The following is a 19785-nucleotide window of genomic DNA, read 5'->3' as shown; positions in this document are numbered from 1 at the left end:
TAATTCTTGATCTGCATGGTTAAATAAGTTGTTTGCAATTCATTAAGCTTTACCTGTTTGTGTTGTCTGTGTAAATATATTATACTTCACATTTAGAAATGTTTTTAAAAAAATAAATAGCTGTTTTTACTAATAACCTTAATTATTACCTTTTAAATATAGATGGTAGTGAAATTTTTATTATTTAACTTTATTTTACAAAATGTGGAAGATGGAATTCTTCCATCATAGATCCATAAAATTGTATTACAGTTCGTGAAAGTATTGCTCATATATAATATTCTTCCTTAGAAAATATTTCTGTTAAAATGCTTGCAAATTACCCCTGAAATTAATACTTTATTTCAAATATTTTGAGGGTACATAGTATGATAATTGAGTGAAAAATTTTTAAAGGAGGATTCTTATTACAGAATTAATTTTACAGTCTACAGAAATTATAATAATTGGCCTTACAGAGTTTGAGATTGCATTAATAAACCAGTGATTTGTCATTTTTTTTCTGTCTCTACAACATTCACGTTTTTACTATGTTCTGTATTCCCCAAAGAAAATTTTCCACATATCACATTATAAATAAGAAATTGAGAATTACTCCTAGAAACAGAAGCAATCTTGCTTGCTGTGATTGAAAACATAGGACACCCTTGTAGATTCATTCTAAAAGATCTGGCTCATATCCCTATTCCTTCTCCTGTTTTCTCTGTTTAATCTTGAGTCTTTGACTCTGTAGGCCATAAGCTGCTTTACCCCATCATTCCTGGTAAATATTTTTAAAAGTTCATTTATGTGTTCATTTATTTATTGCTGCACTGGCCAGGGATCGAACCTGTGCCACAGCAGTGACAATGCTGGATCTTTAACCTATTGAGCCACCAGAGAACTCCTGTTTATTCTTAAATATAAGTAAGCATTTGTTCCCTATTTCCCCTTTTCCCTAATCCTTGACAACTACCAGTCTGTATTTTGTCTCTATATATTTACCTACCCTGGATATTTCATATAAATGGAATGCATTCAGCCCTTGATGGGCATTTGGGCCAATCTTTCAGTTGTTATGAATAGTCTTGCTGTGAACATGACTGTAATGTATTTGTTTGAGTGTCAGGTTTATTTCTTTGGATATATACCTAGAAATGGAATTGCTGGGTCACACTGTAATTCTTTGATTTTTTTAAGAAATCTCTAAACTGTTTTCTGTAATAGCTAAAATATTTAAATTTATACAGACATTTTTGAGGATAAATAAAACCAAATAGTAATAATTTATTTTTTGTTATAAGCCACAGGTACCAAGTTCTCATAACCCTACATCAACAGAAGAACAGCAGCTCTATTGGGCCAAAGGGACTGGCTTTGGAACAGGCTCTACCGCGTCTGGATGGGATGTGGAACAAGCCTTAACTAAACAGAGGCTGGAAGAGGAACATGTTACCTGTCTTCTGCAGGTATATTTGCAAAGTTGAAAAATTATTTTTTTGTATTATTTTTAAGTACTTTTGACTATCCAACTCATTATCAGCTACTATTATAAAGCCCCTGCTCTCAGCACATTTAAGATAATGGACAAAGATTATTCTTCCTGACTTGTAACTCTGAATTCTTTCCTCTCAATTAGCTTGTTCACTGAGAGGAAAGTGACAAGGATGAAATCATCCAATAACTGAAAAATGTACCATAACTTCCTTCTTCAAGTTAGCTTATCACCTAAAGTGCTGTATCTGGACTCTTTCTTTATTTTTAAATATCTATTAATGTCTTTGTTCCTCACATTGTTCTATGAGTTTTCTAGAATTGGGCAAGGTGATCTAGTATACAAAACCTTCAATACCATAGAAAAGAGAAGATTCTTAAAGATCCTGTATCCCCTAGTGGACTAAAAATCAGTCTTTTTTTTTTTTTTTTTGAGCATTTTTCAGGCTCATTCTACTTAAAATTCTGATTCCATCACCCTCAGACTATAAACTGAATCAATTCAATAGAGTAAATAATCTCAGAGTTGCTACCAAACTCTTAAATTCATGTTCTTAGGTGGATTGCTTCTGTACGTCTAGTCATATGCTGTGTACATCATGCAAAACATCCTCTTGAAAATCTAAAGAAGTCTCATTTTTAAAACATGTAGTATGACGCATTGGTTGAGTTGAAAATATATCTTTTTGGTATTCAGATTGAATATCTAACGTAAAACATGGGCTTTCAAATTATATGAAGCTAAAATTCAGTTTAAATCCAACAATTTTTATTTTTAGGTTCTTGCAAGTTATATAAACCCTGCAAGTGGTGCTGTAAATGGAGAGGCTCAGTCATCTCACGAGAGTAGAGGACAGAACAGTAACGCCCTTCCTTCTGTACTTCTAGAGCTTCTCAGTCAGTCCTGCCTCATCCCAGCCATGTCATCTTATCTACGAAATGATTCAGGTAAACTATACTATAACCAGTCCTCTAAGATGTCTTTGTGGATGAATACTTATGTTTACCTGTTTTATCATTATCAGTTTAAATAATAAGGTTCATTTGAAATATTTGAGTTTCTTCTCCAATTCATGTAGGTGTGAGTTTATTTCTTAAAAATTTTTCTAGAAATAGTTATTTTGAGAGAGCCCCTAATTTGTTATTGTGTTGTCATCTGTCCTATAACATAGAATAATAGTGTTCTTTATTCCTTTGTTTTCAACTGTGAAAGTACATTTTTTTCTTTTAATAACCTATAGCTGAAAATGATAGGGCAAAGGCTAGCAGCTTCATGACAACATTCTGATCTAAATATGGTTAATTGAACTTTTTTTTTCTTCAAATACTAGAACTGCAGACTGTAGTGATTTAAAGGAAAAGAGATTCAAGTTCATAGGTACTTGACAATAAGAATATTCGTTTTTACCAATTCAAAAATAAAAGAACCATAGCGACTTATTTTGCCAGTATACAACAAATTATTGATTAAAACTAGTTTATTATTTACCTGGTTGTGAAATTATCCTCCAAGAAATGTATTCTGGGAGTTCCCGTCGTGGCGCAGTGGTTAACAAATCCGACTAGGAACCATGAGGTTGCGGGTTCGGTCCCTGCCCTTGCTCAGTGGGTTAAGGATCCGGCGTTGCCGTGAGCTGTGGTGTAGGTTGCAGACGCGGCTTGGATCCCGAGTTGCGGTGGCTCTGGCGTAGGCCGGCGGCTACAGCTCTGATTCGACCCCTAGCCTGGGAACCTCCATATGCCACGGGAGCGGCCCAAGAAATAGCAACAGCAACAACAACAACTACAACAACAAAAGACAAAAAGACAAAAAAAAAGAAAGAAAGAAATGTATTCTATTCCTAAATAAGAATAGAAAGTTTATGTTTTATTTAGACACTTGGTGATATACAGGTAGTGTCAAAACAACAACAGCAACAGTAACAACTCCAAGGAATTAACATCTCCTTATTTTAGCCAGGACCTTTAATTTTATTTATTCACTTAAAAAAATTTCTGCTTATCTCTGCCTTTATTCATATTCTTACTCATGGAAACAGGCACATTTAATTAGATTACCAAGAAAGAATAAGAAAGGAAAGCAATGGGAATGAATCTTTCATTAGTCTGTTTTGATGCTTGGTAGCAGTATAAATGCAGTTAGATTGATGGAAAATGTATTTGAAAAGGGATTACTGCTCTTATTCTCCACCTTTATGGAGATTATTGTGCTTTAAAACATGCTATTAGCCTACTTCAAGCTTTTTCATAAAAATATTGAGGCGTTATGTTATTTAAATTGGTTTTTTAATATTTATCTGATGTTATTATAATATCAGATCAATATGAAATATATCTGATATTATTGTGATATTATTATAATTGATTTTATGTTGAGTTCATAGAGGCTAAGTGCTTTTTCTTGCATCGTTTTGCCATCAACAGAAATAGGCTTCTGTGTCATCTCTCCTAGTCACACACTTACTACTTTCTCAATCTGTTGCAGGCACCTTATCACAACAAGAGAGACCATTTTGGTATTGTAGGAGTAGCACAGCACTTCCACAGATTTCAGCTTCATTTTGCTTTATCACATGAATGTTTGTTTGATTTCTTTCTTTCTTTTTTTTTTTTTTTTGTCGTCCCATGGCATATGAGTTCCCAGGCCAGGGATCAGATGCGAACCACACTTGTGACCCGTGCCACAGCTGCTGCAGCCCTGGATCCCTAAACAGCTGTGCCAGGGCAGTGACCAAACTTGCATCCCAGCACTCCAGAGATGCCGCCGATCCCACTGCACCACAGGGGCAGCCCCTCTATTTATTCTTATCACCCCTACCAGCCTACTGCGTAAGGCAACATACCACTTTTCAAATGATCCAAGATTTTTATTTTCTCATCGAGAGAGTGCTTTATGTTCCCTCTTAGCCTTTGAGGTTGCTTTGACCACTTAATTGCTTTTTAGGAATCATTTTTTCACAGCAACAAAGGGTGTATACAACACATGTAGCAAACAGATTCGATGTGAGACAAACAGTGTTCAGTAACATAACTGTGTTGACGAAATTATACATAGCAAACTTAGTAATTTTTTAAATATAATTTTTTTTGATTTTTCTTCAGAGAGCTTAGTTCAGTAAGCTAAGTCTATAAGAAAGTTGTTACAAAAATTATAAAACAATATATTTGAAGCCACCACTTCAAGGTAGGTAACTGAAACAAATTAGTGAATTTTGTGTTTGTATTGGGCTATTTTTTTCTCTAGTATCATTTTTTAAAGGAATGACAAAAACTGTTAGAAAGTAGTTACTCTCACGAGGGATTTCTTAAGTAGATAGGAAAATCCTCACATGAAAGATAAGTTCATTTTAATTTCTTTCTCCCAGCATTCTGACTTCCATTTGTCAAAGCCATGTTATTTTGAAAGCTGCCTTGGAAACAAGGATCATTTTTTCCTTCGGCCACACTCACTGTCAGTTACATATATGCTATTGAGTAAGCCTTCAATTACCCCACTGGCCACTAGATGGAGATCTCATTTCATTGCTAGAAATACTTTGTAAAAATATATGAATGTGAGAATTAGCAGGTAAAAAGTTAAGAGTCCCTCACCCTCATCTCATCTCCTATTTTGGAAAATAACATGTTCTTATTTACAGAAAACACTACCACTGATCACATTAAATGAATAATCATTATATTTACATTAAATAATAGAGTGGAGCATGCCAAAAACCCTTTATCAAAGTGTTGTAAAATCTCTACCTTTTTAGTGCTGGTTTCATAGTGTCAGATTAGGAAGAAACAAATCAGAAAAATTTATTCATTTGCCCACATTTAACTCTTTAGCAGTAACATGGCCATTACTAAACTCAAATTTTAAAGCAAGATATAAATGGATTTTTTTGGTGTGGAAAAGAGAAGTGAATAAACGTGATATGTTAGAGGAAGGTGAAAGTGAAAGAACAAGTGTAGAACTTTTTTATTGGAAATGTTATAAAGTATTAACCAATTTGGCTTGTTGTCTTAGCTAAGTGGTGGTATATACTAGTATTAATATTTCCTCATTTTCATAGGATTGGCTTAGTAGTGCCATAACTAGCTATAAAGGGAAAAAACCTTATTGCAAGCTTTGTTATACCTTCTGATTCTCCTCACATTGGATTTTGTGGGGTTAAAGTTTTTGTATCTTATCTTAGGTTAATTCCTCAAAAGTCAGTAAGTTTAATTTTGTGAGAGAATAAAGTTACTTTTTTATGGCTAATGTCTTAAATCTGACCACATTCTTAAAATCCGAAAGTTACTACTGAAAAGTTATTTCAGAGTAAACGCAGTTGGAATCATAGCTGTCTTTTCAGGCCTCAGGGCCACAAATTCAGAAAGGCCTTTTTTTCTTTGAGGGCTTAGAAATTGTATTAGTGATGTTACGTGAAAATAGACTGGTTTATAAACAACAAAAAAAGTGATTTTATCATTGTTTATGAAAGTAGTTATTTTTGCTGATACCCAGTGCCCGAGAAATAAGTAGAAATTGTTCTGCTGTCATAACACATGATTCTTAATATCATATCATTATTTACAGTTTTCTTGGTAATAGTGCATTTAAAACTTTGGGGTTATATCATTATATTGCCATTTGCTTCCCTTGTTGTAAGATAGAGTCTGTCAGAAATGGGTGAAAATTTCCTAAGGTTCTTCTGCTCAGTAGAGTTACATGTCACTTGGGTTTTAATCCCAAATTGTATCATGATAGCCCCAGTTTCCTTAAAAATTATCTGTATAGTACAAGTAAAGTCTGAAACAACTTCCTATAAAAGGGAGGGAAAGTTGCTTAAATTAAAATTTAGATGAGTTTCCAACTGACTTGATTTATACAGATTTGTAAGGGTAAAATCTCTGCCACACTTTCAAGTTGTCTTCCTTGATTATCCAAAGTAGAATGGTCCTTCCCTTCCTATTAATTTCAGTGTGTCTAATATTTATATTTTCACTTCTCAGATTGTAGTCCAATTATAGTATAAACCCACTTAATAAAATTCCACCAACCAACTTGCCAGATGTATTATAACTCTCCACTTCTGTAAACAACTTGTCTTATGCCATATGTATTTTTTTCCCTTTAGACTGTCAGCGTATTGAGTTATATTTAATTCCAAATTTATTTATGCTTGTTATATTGTCATTACATGATTTTATGCAAACTAGATTCTTATATGATAAATATAAGAATACTTTTTAAAAGCATAAAAAAGCAATTGGCTAAAACACTCATCAAATTAGGTTTCCATGAGAAACTATAAAATGTTTTGTGTGTGCGTGCGTGCGTGTGTGTGTGTGTGTGTGTGTGTGTGTGTGTATCACACCCCAGTAGAATACCCTTCTTACTGGGTAGAGCAAGTTGGCCTTTAATTGTGTAAAAAACATTCATACTTTGATATTATGCCAAAAACCTTGACCTTTCGATGGAGTCCCCATTTCTTTTATTACTTTGACCTAGTGGCTGGGTTAACTGCCAACTTGAGCCTAAGTTTACCATTTTGTAGGGTTGACCTAAATCATCCCCCAAATGAGCTAAAAGCTTGGTTGAGAAGTATAAATTCAATAAATTAAATAATAGAAAATTTGAAAAGGAAATGAAGTATTGTGTATGAATCATTTCATACAGAAGTTGTTTTTATCGAAGTATTTGTTTTCCTTAGAGCACTTGTATGTGATCGAATTAATTATGTATTAAATTCATAGCTCTGCAGCAGAACAACTAACATTTTATTAATGTACAGATTTCTTGATGATCTGTGCTTACCTAAGATATCCTTCTAATAATCTCACTGCAAGGATCTTAATTGCAAAGCCATGTTTTGTTTTTAAGTATTAAAGAATAGTTTTTGATGTATTTATTGTTACATTTTAGTGAGAATTTAAAATTGTAAGTGAAAAAAATTCTGTTTACTGTACCCAGTGTTTATCTCAGCCTTGAAACAGATAAACAGACAAAACCCTGTATGTTGTTCAGGTATAAATGTTTGCAACTCTTGATCTGCTAGAGAAGAAAATAGTTCAGAGTCAGAAGGGATTATAAGTATAAAAGTCAAATTATTGGATTGGTAGTAAAAAATTGAACTGTCTATTGAATAAGGTAGTTTACCAGGCAAAATATATGTGTTACGTGACTATCTTTTAAAATATGCATGCTAGCTAGCCACATTACTTGTAAGAGTATTGGTGGCAGATAATTATAGATTTTTAGTATCCAATTGTTGTAAGGATTTATAATTTATAGAGAAATAATTTAAGTATCTCTGATTGTTTTGTTTCCATGTGTTATTTCCATGAAATACAGGATGATTTTATGTTTCATGTTAGGCAAAGTAAGAATGAATAAATTCTTTATTGGACTATTAAATATTTGATTAATTTATTTAATTTTCACATTTCTTTTTGAGCCCACTCAAATGAAATTCCACAAACAAATATTTTTGTACTAGATTGAGTGCAGGTTTTTATGTCACTTGAGCCTCCCTCATTTTGTATTACTGAAATTGATTAGAGAAAAAGTCAGTCATGCTGAAGAACGTCAGAAAAAAACAAGATGCTTTTTCTACATAGTATTTATTTTCTGTGAAATCTTGTCATTACAGTTGCTTAACTACCAAAAATTATTGTAAGTCATGCATTTCTTTTGAGATACTAAGTATAAATCCAAAGGAAGACAATACTTTTGAAAATATTTTAATACTGACTAAAGCATTTATAATACTGACTAAAACTTTATTTTCCTGTACCTTTTTTTTTTTTTAGTCTACTTGACCATGATGAAAAATTTTCCCTTTCCTGTGTTAAGCAGATTATTAGGGGCTTAAAGCAAACATAAATTTAAAAGGAACATGATCTGTAAATGATATGTACTTTTAGAAAAATCTGTTGCATTGTTTCTTTTGTGTCTTGTTTCTATTTACCAAATCTTGTATATCTTCTGGCAGTAAATCGTTACTGTTCATATATCCATGGCTGTGCCTTTACTAATGCACTACTCTGATACCGCCCTGGGAGCCAGGTACTTACCCTGGAACATTCATCATAATTTTCTAAAAATAGTCTTTTCAAGGATATTCTTAGAGTTTGTTTTTGTTAAAGCCGGATGCAATCCCATGAAAGAGACCATCAAAGTGTGATGTAAATATACACAAAAACAATCACCAAGAGGTTAAATACTATCCCAATAATGCCTAGCACAGTCAAGACAGATTCTTCCTTTTCTTCTTTTTGTTCTTGCTTCTTCTCATCTTCTGCTATAGTGATGACGGGAGTACCCATTTTCCCAGAAAAACCTCTTGGTCTAGAGAAAAAGAAAATTGTTTGTGAAAAAAATCTCTAGGAAAGATATCTTTGAACTGTACAAAGAGGTAGTAAATAAATTTACTATACTTGTTTTGTTGCATAATTTTTCAGTGTATAGTTCTATTTTACTTTGTTGAAGGTGGTGGAAAATGATAAATTTTAGTAGAATTTCAAATGTATTATCATTTTTACAATTGGACAGAATAATAGAAAATATAATGAGAAGGCACATATTAGATTCTGCTATTTATATATTTTGGCTCTATATTTAGTAGCTATAAATTTATTTAAAATTTTTTATGTTTATTTAACTAAGTCGATGTATTTAATGTGAACTGTAGTTTATGCCTAATAATGTTATATATGATCACCACATACTTTAGCCTAAAATAATGAAATTACTAAATGTCTCAGTTTATTTATTTTTTTTTGAAGTATAGTTGATGTCTAATATATAAAGTCAGGTATACAATACAGTGATTCACAAGGTTATAGTTATTATCAAATATTTGCTCTAAGTGTCCGAGCTTTACAATAATTAAAGAGAAGTGTTTCTTACCCTACATTGCATCAGGAATAAATTATTCTCAGATATCCTGCATTAGTCCACAGTAGTGATGAACGGATCTTTTCTCTTCATGGAGAACTTCTGTTTACACTCGGAAAAAGAAGTTAACAAAAAACCTGGACAAGTTTCTTTTTGAAGATAGCACATATTCTCAATTCTCCAGAAGGGGTGGGTCTTTTCCATTAGTCAACTTGTGGTAAATTTCACTGTTAACTATTTGGTAGAAAGAAATAGCTTCTTCTGGTAATAAGCCAAACAGTAAATGTGTTCCATTTTTTCTTAGAATTATTTTTGGCTTTTATATATCCTGAATCATATGTTTCATGAAAAAATGGCTAGTATTTATTTCTTATGAAATTCCTGTCTGGTCAACCTTTAAGCTTACTCTTCTGTTTCTTTTCAGCCACTTGAATATCCTTTCCCCATTGAAATGTTGTTTCAAATAAAGAAAATGAGAATTTTATTCTTTTTCCTACTACCAGTTATTACTTTCAAATAAGAAATTTTCTCTTACTGGAATAATTATAGTAGTGTCACACACCTGTATCTGTAGTTGCTGATGATAATTCCGAGATATTTTTCAAGCATTGCGTAATTCAGCAAACAGCCACATCTGAGGATCCAGAGGATAGTGACTTTGCTTGCTTGGTGGTAAGCAGTAACACTGAACATCCACTTGGCACTTACTGAGTGAACAAGTTGCTGGAGGCCACCCTTGCAGACATGGCATTGCATAACAGCGTTGTGCCCCTGCTCTTCTCTGTCAGGCTGGTCACTTTAAATCCTGTAGTAACAGTGAAGTGTGCTCTGTGGAAAGACATCTAACGGTTTTCAGATGAAGCTCTGCTTGGCAAAAAATAGGATTAAGGAATTCAAGATTGAAATACTTGGTGTGTTTTGTACTCATTTGTATTTCATTAAGAGTTTGTTACATTTATTGCTTCCTTTTGTTCACTGAGAACTCATACATACTAGTTTAAAAGTGCCTATCTTAATTAGCTTAAATTTGCTCTCCCTTCGTTTTCCAGACTCTCTTCTCTGGGGATATTCAGAAAAAGGTTTAAAAAAACCATGAATAGTGTAAAATCAGATATAACCATGTTCCAGATTTCAGACACAAACATAGATTGCCAGATGCATTAATATCTGGGTGGAATTTGACATTAAATTGAGCACACTTATTTATGTAACTGATTATTGTCAAGAAAAATGCTTATATATAAAAACTTTATGTTTTAAGTTTAAAATGCATATATAAGAATGACATTAATTTAAAATTCTTTGTAAATTCAACACAATTTTATGTCTCATACTGTTTTCACTATTCGCAATTACATTGTCCATTGCTGTTACCCTTCCTCCACAGCTTTTGCTTCCGTCCCTCCCTGATAAGAAGCAAATGTTTTCTCCTTCCATAATTTAAGATTCCCAGTTGGAATCTTAATCTTAAGTAATCTTCTCACTGCTAATTTAATGGAGTAAAATAAACACCAGTAGAATAAAAGGAAGTTCCATGTTTCATTCATCTTAGAATTATCTTATTTTCTTATGCCCATTTATTTCCAGATTTTTTTTTTATTAGACACACAACCCATTTTTATTGTAGTAAGAAATATAAGTAAAAAGATCACATCACTTAGTCCCACTGTTAATCAATTCACATCTAGTGTTTATCTTTCCATATTATTTTTGTACACATACATGAGTATAAGTATTTTTATGTAAATATGATCACACTCTGAATACCTGTCTGTATCTTATTTGATATATATATAGGTCTCTGTCATCAAGACTGCATAACATATCCTGCTGGATAGATGCACCAAAATTTACTTAATTCCCTGTCAGTGGACATTTTTGTTTAATCTAAAGACAATGTAAGCAAGACCTAAAACAATATCTTTGTATATCTCTAGCATAATTATTTCCTTAGGATAAAGTCCTAGAAGTGGAATTGCAAGATCTAGGAGATTGTAAATATTTTTAAGGCTTTCCAACATTGTCTTTAAGCTGCATCTAGTATATCTTGCTTCCAAACACATTCCTCTGTGTAGCCATTGCCCAATCCACAGCTTTCAGCCCAGGTGAAGATGGCCAGGATGCCCCAATCAGCACTCCTGCCCAGCCTGTCAGCTTTCAGGTAGTTGAGCAGCTGAGGCATGACCTGGAATTCAGATATTCTTTTGGCACCACAGGGACAATCTGGAATATCCTTTTTTTTTTTTTTTTAGGGCCACACTCAAGGTATATGGAGATTCCCAGGCTAGGGGTGGAATCAGAGCTACACCTACACCACAGCCTCCAGCCTACACCACAGCCACAGCAATGCATGATTTGAGCTATGTCTGCAGCCTACACCACAGCTCACGGCAGTGCTGGATCCTTAACCCACTGAGCAAAGCCAGGTATTGAACCCTCAATGTATCATGGTTCCTAGTCGGATTCGTTTCTGCTACACCACGATGGGAACTCCATGGAATATCCTTTTCTTGAGGGATATTTTCACTGGAGATCCAGACGGGGCAACTTGCCCCTCTGCCATATCTACGAATCTGTTCTGCGTTCAAGGGATGTTTTAGTTTTAAACTTCTGGAAAATTCCATCCTCCCTAGATTCATGCTTTGCCTTGGAATCCAATTCTTCCTCAGGTGCTTCACCCATGCTCCCTATAATCTCTGATTTGTCATCTTTTTCTACAACTTCAGGTGTAATCGTTTTCTGCTATTACAATTTCAAATTCTGGGAAAAGGGAGTTGTGGTCTGGAACTGTATTGTCCAAATTCTCTGTTTGTGCACAAGCCTGCTTACGTCTTAATCTCCAGTCCAGTGCCTGATGCTCCTTACTGCAGTAATGTGCCTGGTGATACCTGGAGCACATTTTGGGGCCTAAAGACCACAAACTGCAGAGATGAGCAACCAGACTTGAACTGGAAGCTCAGGGATTCTCCTGTCTGGGAGAGGATCCTCAGAAGGTGGTTCATGTAGTAGAAGTCATTTCTCCTTGGGAGCTGATTGCTAAAAACTAGGGGGTTGATGACCCTGTTTTCGCATGGCTGTGGGGTAAGGATGCTGAACTGTAACCACTTGATGCAGGTCCCAGAACTTTGTCTCTTTGGAGAAAGAGTTTGGGAAAGAGACTCGGGGTAGTGAGGCAATGAAGTGTTTATTTCAAGAGAGAAGAGAGGGAAGATAGGTGCAGAGAAAATACAGGCACAGGCAGGCTGAGGTGGCGGGGAGGTGGTTGCGGGGGAGAGAGGAAGAAGTATTTCCAGACTGTGAAGTTTTTTTTTAATATTATCAACCATACATGTTTGTCACACACACACCCGCTTTGTACTGTGTTTTAGCATGTAGACTCTCCTCAGCTTTATAGCTTTATTCTTGTAATGGAGAATTTTGTGGTTTTTCTTGTTCTTCTTGTTCTTACTTGTATTCTTGTATAATTTTATCTAAAATCCTATAATTTTATGTAGTTTAACTTTTAAATTAAATTGGATATTAGACTACTGTTTTAAAAATTAATATCCCAACATTTTTTAAGTGGAGATTCCCAGGCTAGGGGTGGAATCAGAGCTACACCTACACCACAGCCTCCAGCCTACACCACAGCCACAGCAATGCAGGATCTGAGCTATGTTTTATAAAAAATTGAGCAGCTCATGGCAACACCAGATCCTATTTCTCTATTCTTTACGATAACAGCTTTATTGAGGTGTAATTTGTATGTCATAACATTCCCCTGTTTTAAGTGTACAATTAAATAATTTTTAATTAAAAAAATTGAGCAGATAGAACATATAATCCCCCTCTTCTCTCACAGTATCCCATTACTCCATCTTTCATTAGTGTGCATGATACAATTGATGAATTAATAGTGGTACTTTTTTTTGAAGTGTAGTTGATTTACAGTATTGTCTTAATTTCTCCTGCAGAGCTCAGTCATTCAGTTACACATATGTATACGTTCTTTTTCATATTTGTTCCATTTTGGTTTATTACAGCATATTGAATATAGTTCCCAGTGCTGAACAGTGCAACCTTGTTTGTCCATTCTCTATGTGATAGTTTACATCTGTTAATTCCAAACTCTCAATCCATCCCTCTTCCATCTTTCTCCTCCTTGGCATCACTTGAGTCTGTTTTCTATGTCTATGAGTCTCTTTCTCTTTCATAGACAAGTTCATTTGTATCATAGTTTAGATTCCACATGTAAGTGATATCATAAGATATTTGTCTTTCTTTTTCTGACTTAGTTTGATAATCTCTAGGTCCATCCATGTTGCTATGAATGGCATTGTTTCATTCTTTTTTATGGCTGAATAATACTCGTGTGTACACCACATTGTCGTTATCCATTCATCTTTCCTTGGACTTTTAGATTGCTTCCATGTCTTGGCTGTTGTAAATAGTGCTGCTAATGAACATAGGAGTGCATAGTGACTACACTGTTTTTAACTAAAGTCAGTAGTTTACATTAGGCGTCACTCTTTGCGTTACACAGTTCTATGGTTTTAGACAAATGCCTAGTGTGTATTCCACCATTACAGTGTCATACAGAATAGTTTCACTGCCCTAAGAAATTCCCTCTGCTCTACCTATTCATCCCATCCTCCCTTTCTCCCCCTTGAAGCCTCTAGTGGTCAGTGGTCTTTTTACTTGCACTAAGACGGCTATAATTAAAAAGTTAAGCAATGACTTACTACCATGAGAACCAACACTTCCACTCCTAGGTATATACCCAAAGAACTGAAAGGAAGAATAAAAATAGCTATTTGTGGAGTTCCCGTTGTGGCTCAGTGGGTTAAGGACCTGACATAGTCTTCCTGAGGATGCAGATTCTAACCCTGGCCTGGTTCAGTGGGTTAAGGATCTGGTGTTGCCGTGAGCTGTGGTGTAGGTGGCAGATGCGGCTCAGACCTGCTGTTACCATGGCTGTGGCACAGGTCTCAGCTGCAACTCTGATTCTACTCCTGGTCTGGGAACTTCCCCTCTTTGGGAGATAATCTTTCAACTCAAGCTAGGAAGAAAGGGAGCCCTGGTTCTACCTATCTGGAGTAAATTTTCTTGCTGAACTGAGAGCAGGAAGAGAGTAGAATTATAGATTCTTGCTTTTCTTACTGAGTTTTAGTAGATTTTCATAAATAAAGTTTTTCTCAGTTTGTTGTATGCTCTTAGGAGTCTTTCCAGAGACCTTGAGTGATGGTGTTTTTTTAAGAGTTTGTATCTGTCTCACTGAGGAGCAGGTTTCCTCATGCTGTCATGCTGACCAGAAAAAAATCTTTAGGTCTCAAAAACTTAGTAACTTTTTTGGTCTCTCTTATTAATTATTCTTATTAATTATAGTGGATTCCATTAATTTTTTGAAAATAAAATTTCATGAACCTAAATTAGTAAATCATGTGCATTTCACTTATAACAATCTGTTTTATTAAATATTACATTAACTTTTCCTTTACCCAAGAATTATACTCTTTTTTTTTTTTTGTCTTTTTGCTATTTCTTGGGCCGCTCCTGCGGCATAAGGAGATTCCCAGGCTAGGGGTCTAATCAGAGCCATAGCCATTGGCCTACGCCAGAGCCACAGCAAGGCGGGATCCGAGCCACGTCTGCAACCTACACCACAGGTCACAGCAACGCCGGATCCTTAACCCACTGAGCAAGACCAGGGACCGAACCTGCAACCTCATGGTTTCTAGTCGGATTCGTTAACCACTGTGCCGTGACGGGAACTCCAAGAATTATATTCTTAACTTGTTTTAAAAATCAAAAGCTTGGAGAGTTACTGTCATGGCTCAGCAGAAACAAATCTGACTAGTATCCATGAGGACACAGGTTTGATCCCTGGCCTCACTCTGTGGGTTAAGGATCCAGTGTTGCCTTGAGCTCTGGTGTAGGCTGCAGCTCCAGCTCCGATTTGACTCCAGCCTGGGAACCTCCATATGCTGTGGGTGTGGCCCTAAAAAGACCAAATATATATATATATTTAATATTATATAATATTGAAGCTTAAAGGTGCCTAGAAATTTCATGCCATATTAAATTTTTTCCCATGCATAAAACACTTTTTTGTCTTTTTTAGTAAATCATGTTAGTACTTTTTTTCTAAAATGATGACCTTTGAGTGACATCATATTTTAGTGGTTATGTGTCTGGACTTTAGAAGGGGAAGACCTGCTTTTCTTTGTTTTTTAAAGTATCATGATTATTCCCTTAATGTGTAAATTTGTTTTCTCATTAAGCAGAATCAGCAGGAAAGTGGTATTAGATTAGAAGTCTAGAGATTTCAGTTCTTTTCTGAGTGCTTTTTTGGATGCTTAGGTGACAAACTTTAGTACTTGGTGTTAGTTACCTGTGATGGAAGGCATTATAAAAGTTTTATAGTACTCTTGATTAAGTATCACTAGTTACTACTTCTAATTAATACACGTCATTTACATTTGCCTAAATGTATCAAAATTTCACATGAAGCCATATTTATAGGAGAATTATATCTAAAATTGATGGGTTTTTTTTTTCCCAGTGAATTGATGTTAATGTAGTCATAGAGTCATTTCCTGGGTTTCTTACTTATCTCTCAGTTTTAGCAAAAAAACTGGAGTTCCCGTCGTGGCGCAGTGGTTAACAAATCTGACTAGGAACTATGAGGTTGCGGGTTCGGTCCCTGGTCTTGCTCAGTGGGTTAAGGATCCGGCATTGCCGTGAGCTGTGGTGTAGGTTGCAGACGTGGCTCGGATCCCGCGTTGCTGTCGCTCTGGTGTAGGCCGGTGGCTGCAGCTCCGATTCAACCCTTAGCCTGGGAACCTCCATATGCCGCGGGAGCAGCCCAAGAAATAGCAAAAAAAAAAAGAAAAAAGAAAACTGACCACACTATTTATAATTGCTATTTGGGGATTAATAATCAGTGTACTGTGATTTATACCTTTATCCATAAAAGTTGGCCAATGAGAAGCTAAAGCTTTACTTAAAATTCATTTTACTTAAAATATCCTATGTCTAGTTATTTTTTTTAATTCTTTGGATCAAATAGTTTATTTATATCTAAGAACATTTTAGATTTAATTCTCCAGGGTCATTGTCTTTTAATAAGAACACAATATTGTCCCAGTTATTTTCTGTAAAAACAATATTAGCATTAATTTTTAATCCCATCGGTTATTATCGTGACAAAATATCTGTTATTAAACCTCTAAGACAGTTTTTGTGTATACGTAATAGCCCTTTGTCATTTTAATGTTTGTAATTATTAATATGATTTAGCATATAATTTATATTACTGCTTTTCTAATGTGAGTATATATGTTATTAACTACTTATAAAAAGCCATGCTTTGTTATATTTGGTTTTATTTTTCTGGCAGTAGAATGTTGCACAACAGTGAAGTGTAGGTTAGTTGAAGGTAATAATTGTAATATGGGCCCTAAATTGTGTTCATAGAACTCCAAAAGAATGTAAGAAGAAATAGCAAATTCTGAGGAAAGGCTGAACTACACGTTATTTAATAACATTGGGAAATAATTTTTTTATTTCTTAATTAATGTACTCTAAAATATTAAGTATTTTCCTTATTTTTAAGGATTTTTACCTAGAGAGAGTATATAATGTTTGTTACTTTTTATAACTGGGACAAGATCGTGGCTTAATTGTTTTTGTGCATGTGCTTATATTTTAAGTTACCTAAATCATCTCTGTTATCAAGTTATTATGATCTAATACTAAATTATCTTATATTGTCAATAAAATATATACTGCATGCCATATACTCTCATAAACAATTTCAAAACAGTTCATATAGGTATATGATGAAAAGTAATTTATCCTAGCATTGCCCTGCCTTTTGATTATACTGTGTTCTTATATAGTATAGATAACCCTTTTTTAAAATACTGTAACCCCCTTCCCTTTTTTTTTTCATCATACTATGATGCTTCCTGAGTTGTCCAATATATAACCCTAGTCCTTTTCTACATAAAACTACCATTACTTGTTTATGGTTAATTGCTTTCTTTTTTTTTTAATGACTTCACCCACCGCATATGGAAGTTACCGCCCACACCACAGATCTTTTAACCCACTGCACTGGGCCGGCGCTTAATCCCACGCTTCCACAGTAATGCAAGCTGCTGCAGTTAGTTTCTTAACCCCCTGTGCCATTGTGGGATTTCCTATAGTTAAATTTAATATTCTATATCTATCCAGTTTTATCCAGTACATGTACATATCCCTTGTTTTGAAATAAATCTGAAACAAAATACGCGTGCTGTTTTGAATGTAGTCTAGAGATTTTTTTTTTTTCTTTTAAGCATAGCTGTGGCTATGCTTAGGTGTGGCTTTGTGACACCTACAACTCCTAGAGAAAGACCTATCTCTGGATAGAACCCATACCTACATACTTCTCATGGTTTGTTTGTATAAACAGAATGTAAAGAATTTGATGAAGGCACTAACCAAGAGAATTTTTCCCTATGATGGAAATGTTCTCTGTCTACACAGTCCAGGCCAGACTTCTGTGGTAACTGATCACTTGAAATGTGGCTACTACAGTTGAACAGAACTTACTTTTTTTAAAATTTTAATTAAATTTAAATAGTCATATGTGACCAGTAGTTACCATACTGGACAACTTAGGAAGCAGCACAGGATAATGAAAAGCTCTAGGTGTCATTGCTGGTCTTGCTGTCTTCTATTTAGCTGCTTGTGCAACTTACTAAATCTCAGTTTCTCATATACACGGTATGTAATGCTTTCTCCAAAGAGGAAACACATATAGAACCATCATCATATAGAAAGAGGAGTAGATGTATATTTTCCAAAGTGAGACACATGAAGAAAGAGAGAAATGGTCAAAAGAGACCATAGCCTTATCAAGAATGTTTTATTATTTGTCAGGATAATAGGTTTGAGATGTTACTCATGTATGTAAAATTAATGTTAAGAAATTCTTTTTTTTTTCCCCTTAAGTATTCCTACATAGTTCCTCAGTTATGATAAAGGAATGAATGATATTTGAGAATGTGTTTATGTAAATGTCATCTTAATGTATTTTTTGTAACCTAATTCACTCAAATGTAGATGTAGGAGACAGATTCACTTTACCCTTTAAGTGCTACATAGGAGAGAATGACTTGGATATGTTGTTGTATATTTATCCTTTTTATTTTGCCCTTTGGTGCTTCCAACTCTTGGTGTTAAAAACAGTATTATATCAGTCATCCTTGCTTATAGGTTTATACTAAGAAGTGATATTGCTGATTCATAGAATATGGGCATTTTAAATAATGCCAAATTTAGTTATCACTTTGCATGTCTACCTGTTTATGGAAGTCTAGCTTTTCCAGTGTATTAATTTTGTGTTTTATGCCTTTCGATTAGTAACTTTGGATTTTAACTTGGATTTCCTGAAAACTATAGTGTACTATGGCATCCTATAAAATTATAGTAAATAGTGGTATTAGATCATGAGTTAGAAAAGAAGCCTTATGTATATAACCAAGTATGTATGGAAATTTTATATATGGTAAGATGGAGGATAATATTTCAAATGAGGAAAGAATGGGCATTCATACTTTTTACCCCTGTCCTCTGCATCATTGAAAGGGGTGAAACAAGGGCCTATTGCTCCATAAGTCTGAACAGGCTCACGACTCGTCATCAGGTCATCAGCACTAATTTTATTAAGTCTTTTATCTCCTTTGATCACTTGCCAAACCCAGTCAGGAATTCCTAGATGATGTCTCATTTACCCCACCCACCCCGGTACTCCAATCCCAGTATAGTTCTGTGGGCAGTGAGACATGATACCTGACTAGTATAAATGAGGATGCGAGTTCGATACCTGGCCTTGCTCTGGGGGTTAAGGATCCAGTGTTGCTGTGAGCTGTGGTTTAGGTCACAGACGTGGCTCAGATCTCTCATTGCTGTGGCTGTGGTGTAGGCCAGCAGCTGTAGCTCCAATTCAGCCCCTAGCCTGGAAACTTCATATGCCACATTTCAGGTGTGGCCCTAAAAAGCAAAAAAAAAAAGGGGGGGGGTAACATTCTCAACATTATACCTTTGAGATAAACTGTGGTTCATATAATTCTATTTTGTCTAAGATACAGTGGCTTCAATTTAATTTTTAAAATATTTTTCCATGTCATGCTGATAAATGTATTTACTGTCACAATGTATTATCTAGACTGTTTAATCATTTTTATATGTAGAATTACTAATTAATTACATTTCTTACTATCTCCCCAACTGTATGCCTTATTCAGTATTTTGTTCCCTAAAAGTGGTTATTATACTGGGCACATTGGTTCATAAACATCCTCATTAGTGCATTTACCAGCTAACCAATTAATCTAAAGATCTAAGTAGAAGCCAGATTGCTGTGAACTTACTTTTATATTGTACATGTGGTCATTTTATGCTTGTCTCCTCTTCTTACA

General features: G+C 34.7%; 1 protein-coding gene across 12 annotated transcripts in view; it reads left to right on the top strand.

Moving 5' to 3' along the window:
• BIRC6 (baculoviral IAP repeat containing 6) overlaps nucleotides 1-19785 on the top strand; it is a 250519-nt gene that overhangs the window by 187494 nt on the left and 43240 nt on the right. For all 12 annotated transcript variants that reach the window (XR_007135165.1, XM_047782321.1, XM_047782326.1 and 9 more), the window contains 2 exons: nucleotides 1284-1448; nucleotides 2253-2421. Coding sequence is in view for 11 of the 12 variants with exons in the window: in XM_047782321.1 (XP_047638277.1) it covers nucleotides 1284-1448; nucleotides 2253-2421 (334 nt within the window). In the remaining variant the exon portion in view is untranslated. The remainder of the gene's footprint in view (nucleotides 1-1283; nucleotides 1449-2252; nucleotides 2422-19785) is intronic.

Source organism: Phacochoerus africanus, chromosome 5 (genome assembly GCF_016906955.1).
Source record: "Phacochoerus africanus isolate WHEZ1 chromosome 5, ROS_Pafr_v1, whole genome shotgun sequence".
Lineage (NCBI taxonomy): Eukaryota > Metazoa > Chordata > Mammalia > Artiodactyla > Suidae > Phacochoerus > Phacochoerus africanus.
The sequence above is the reverse complement of the archived record's forward strand: the minus strand, read 5'-3'. Positions and strand labels throughout refer to the sequence as shown.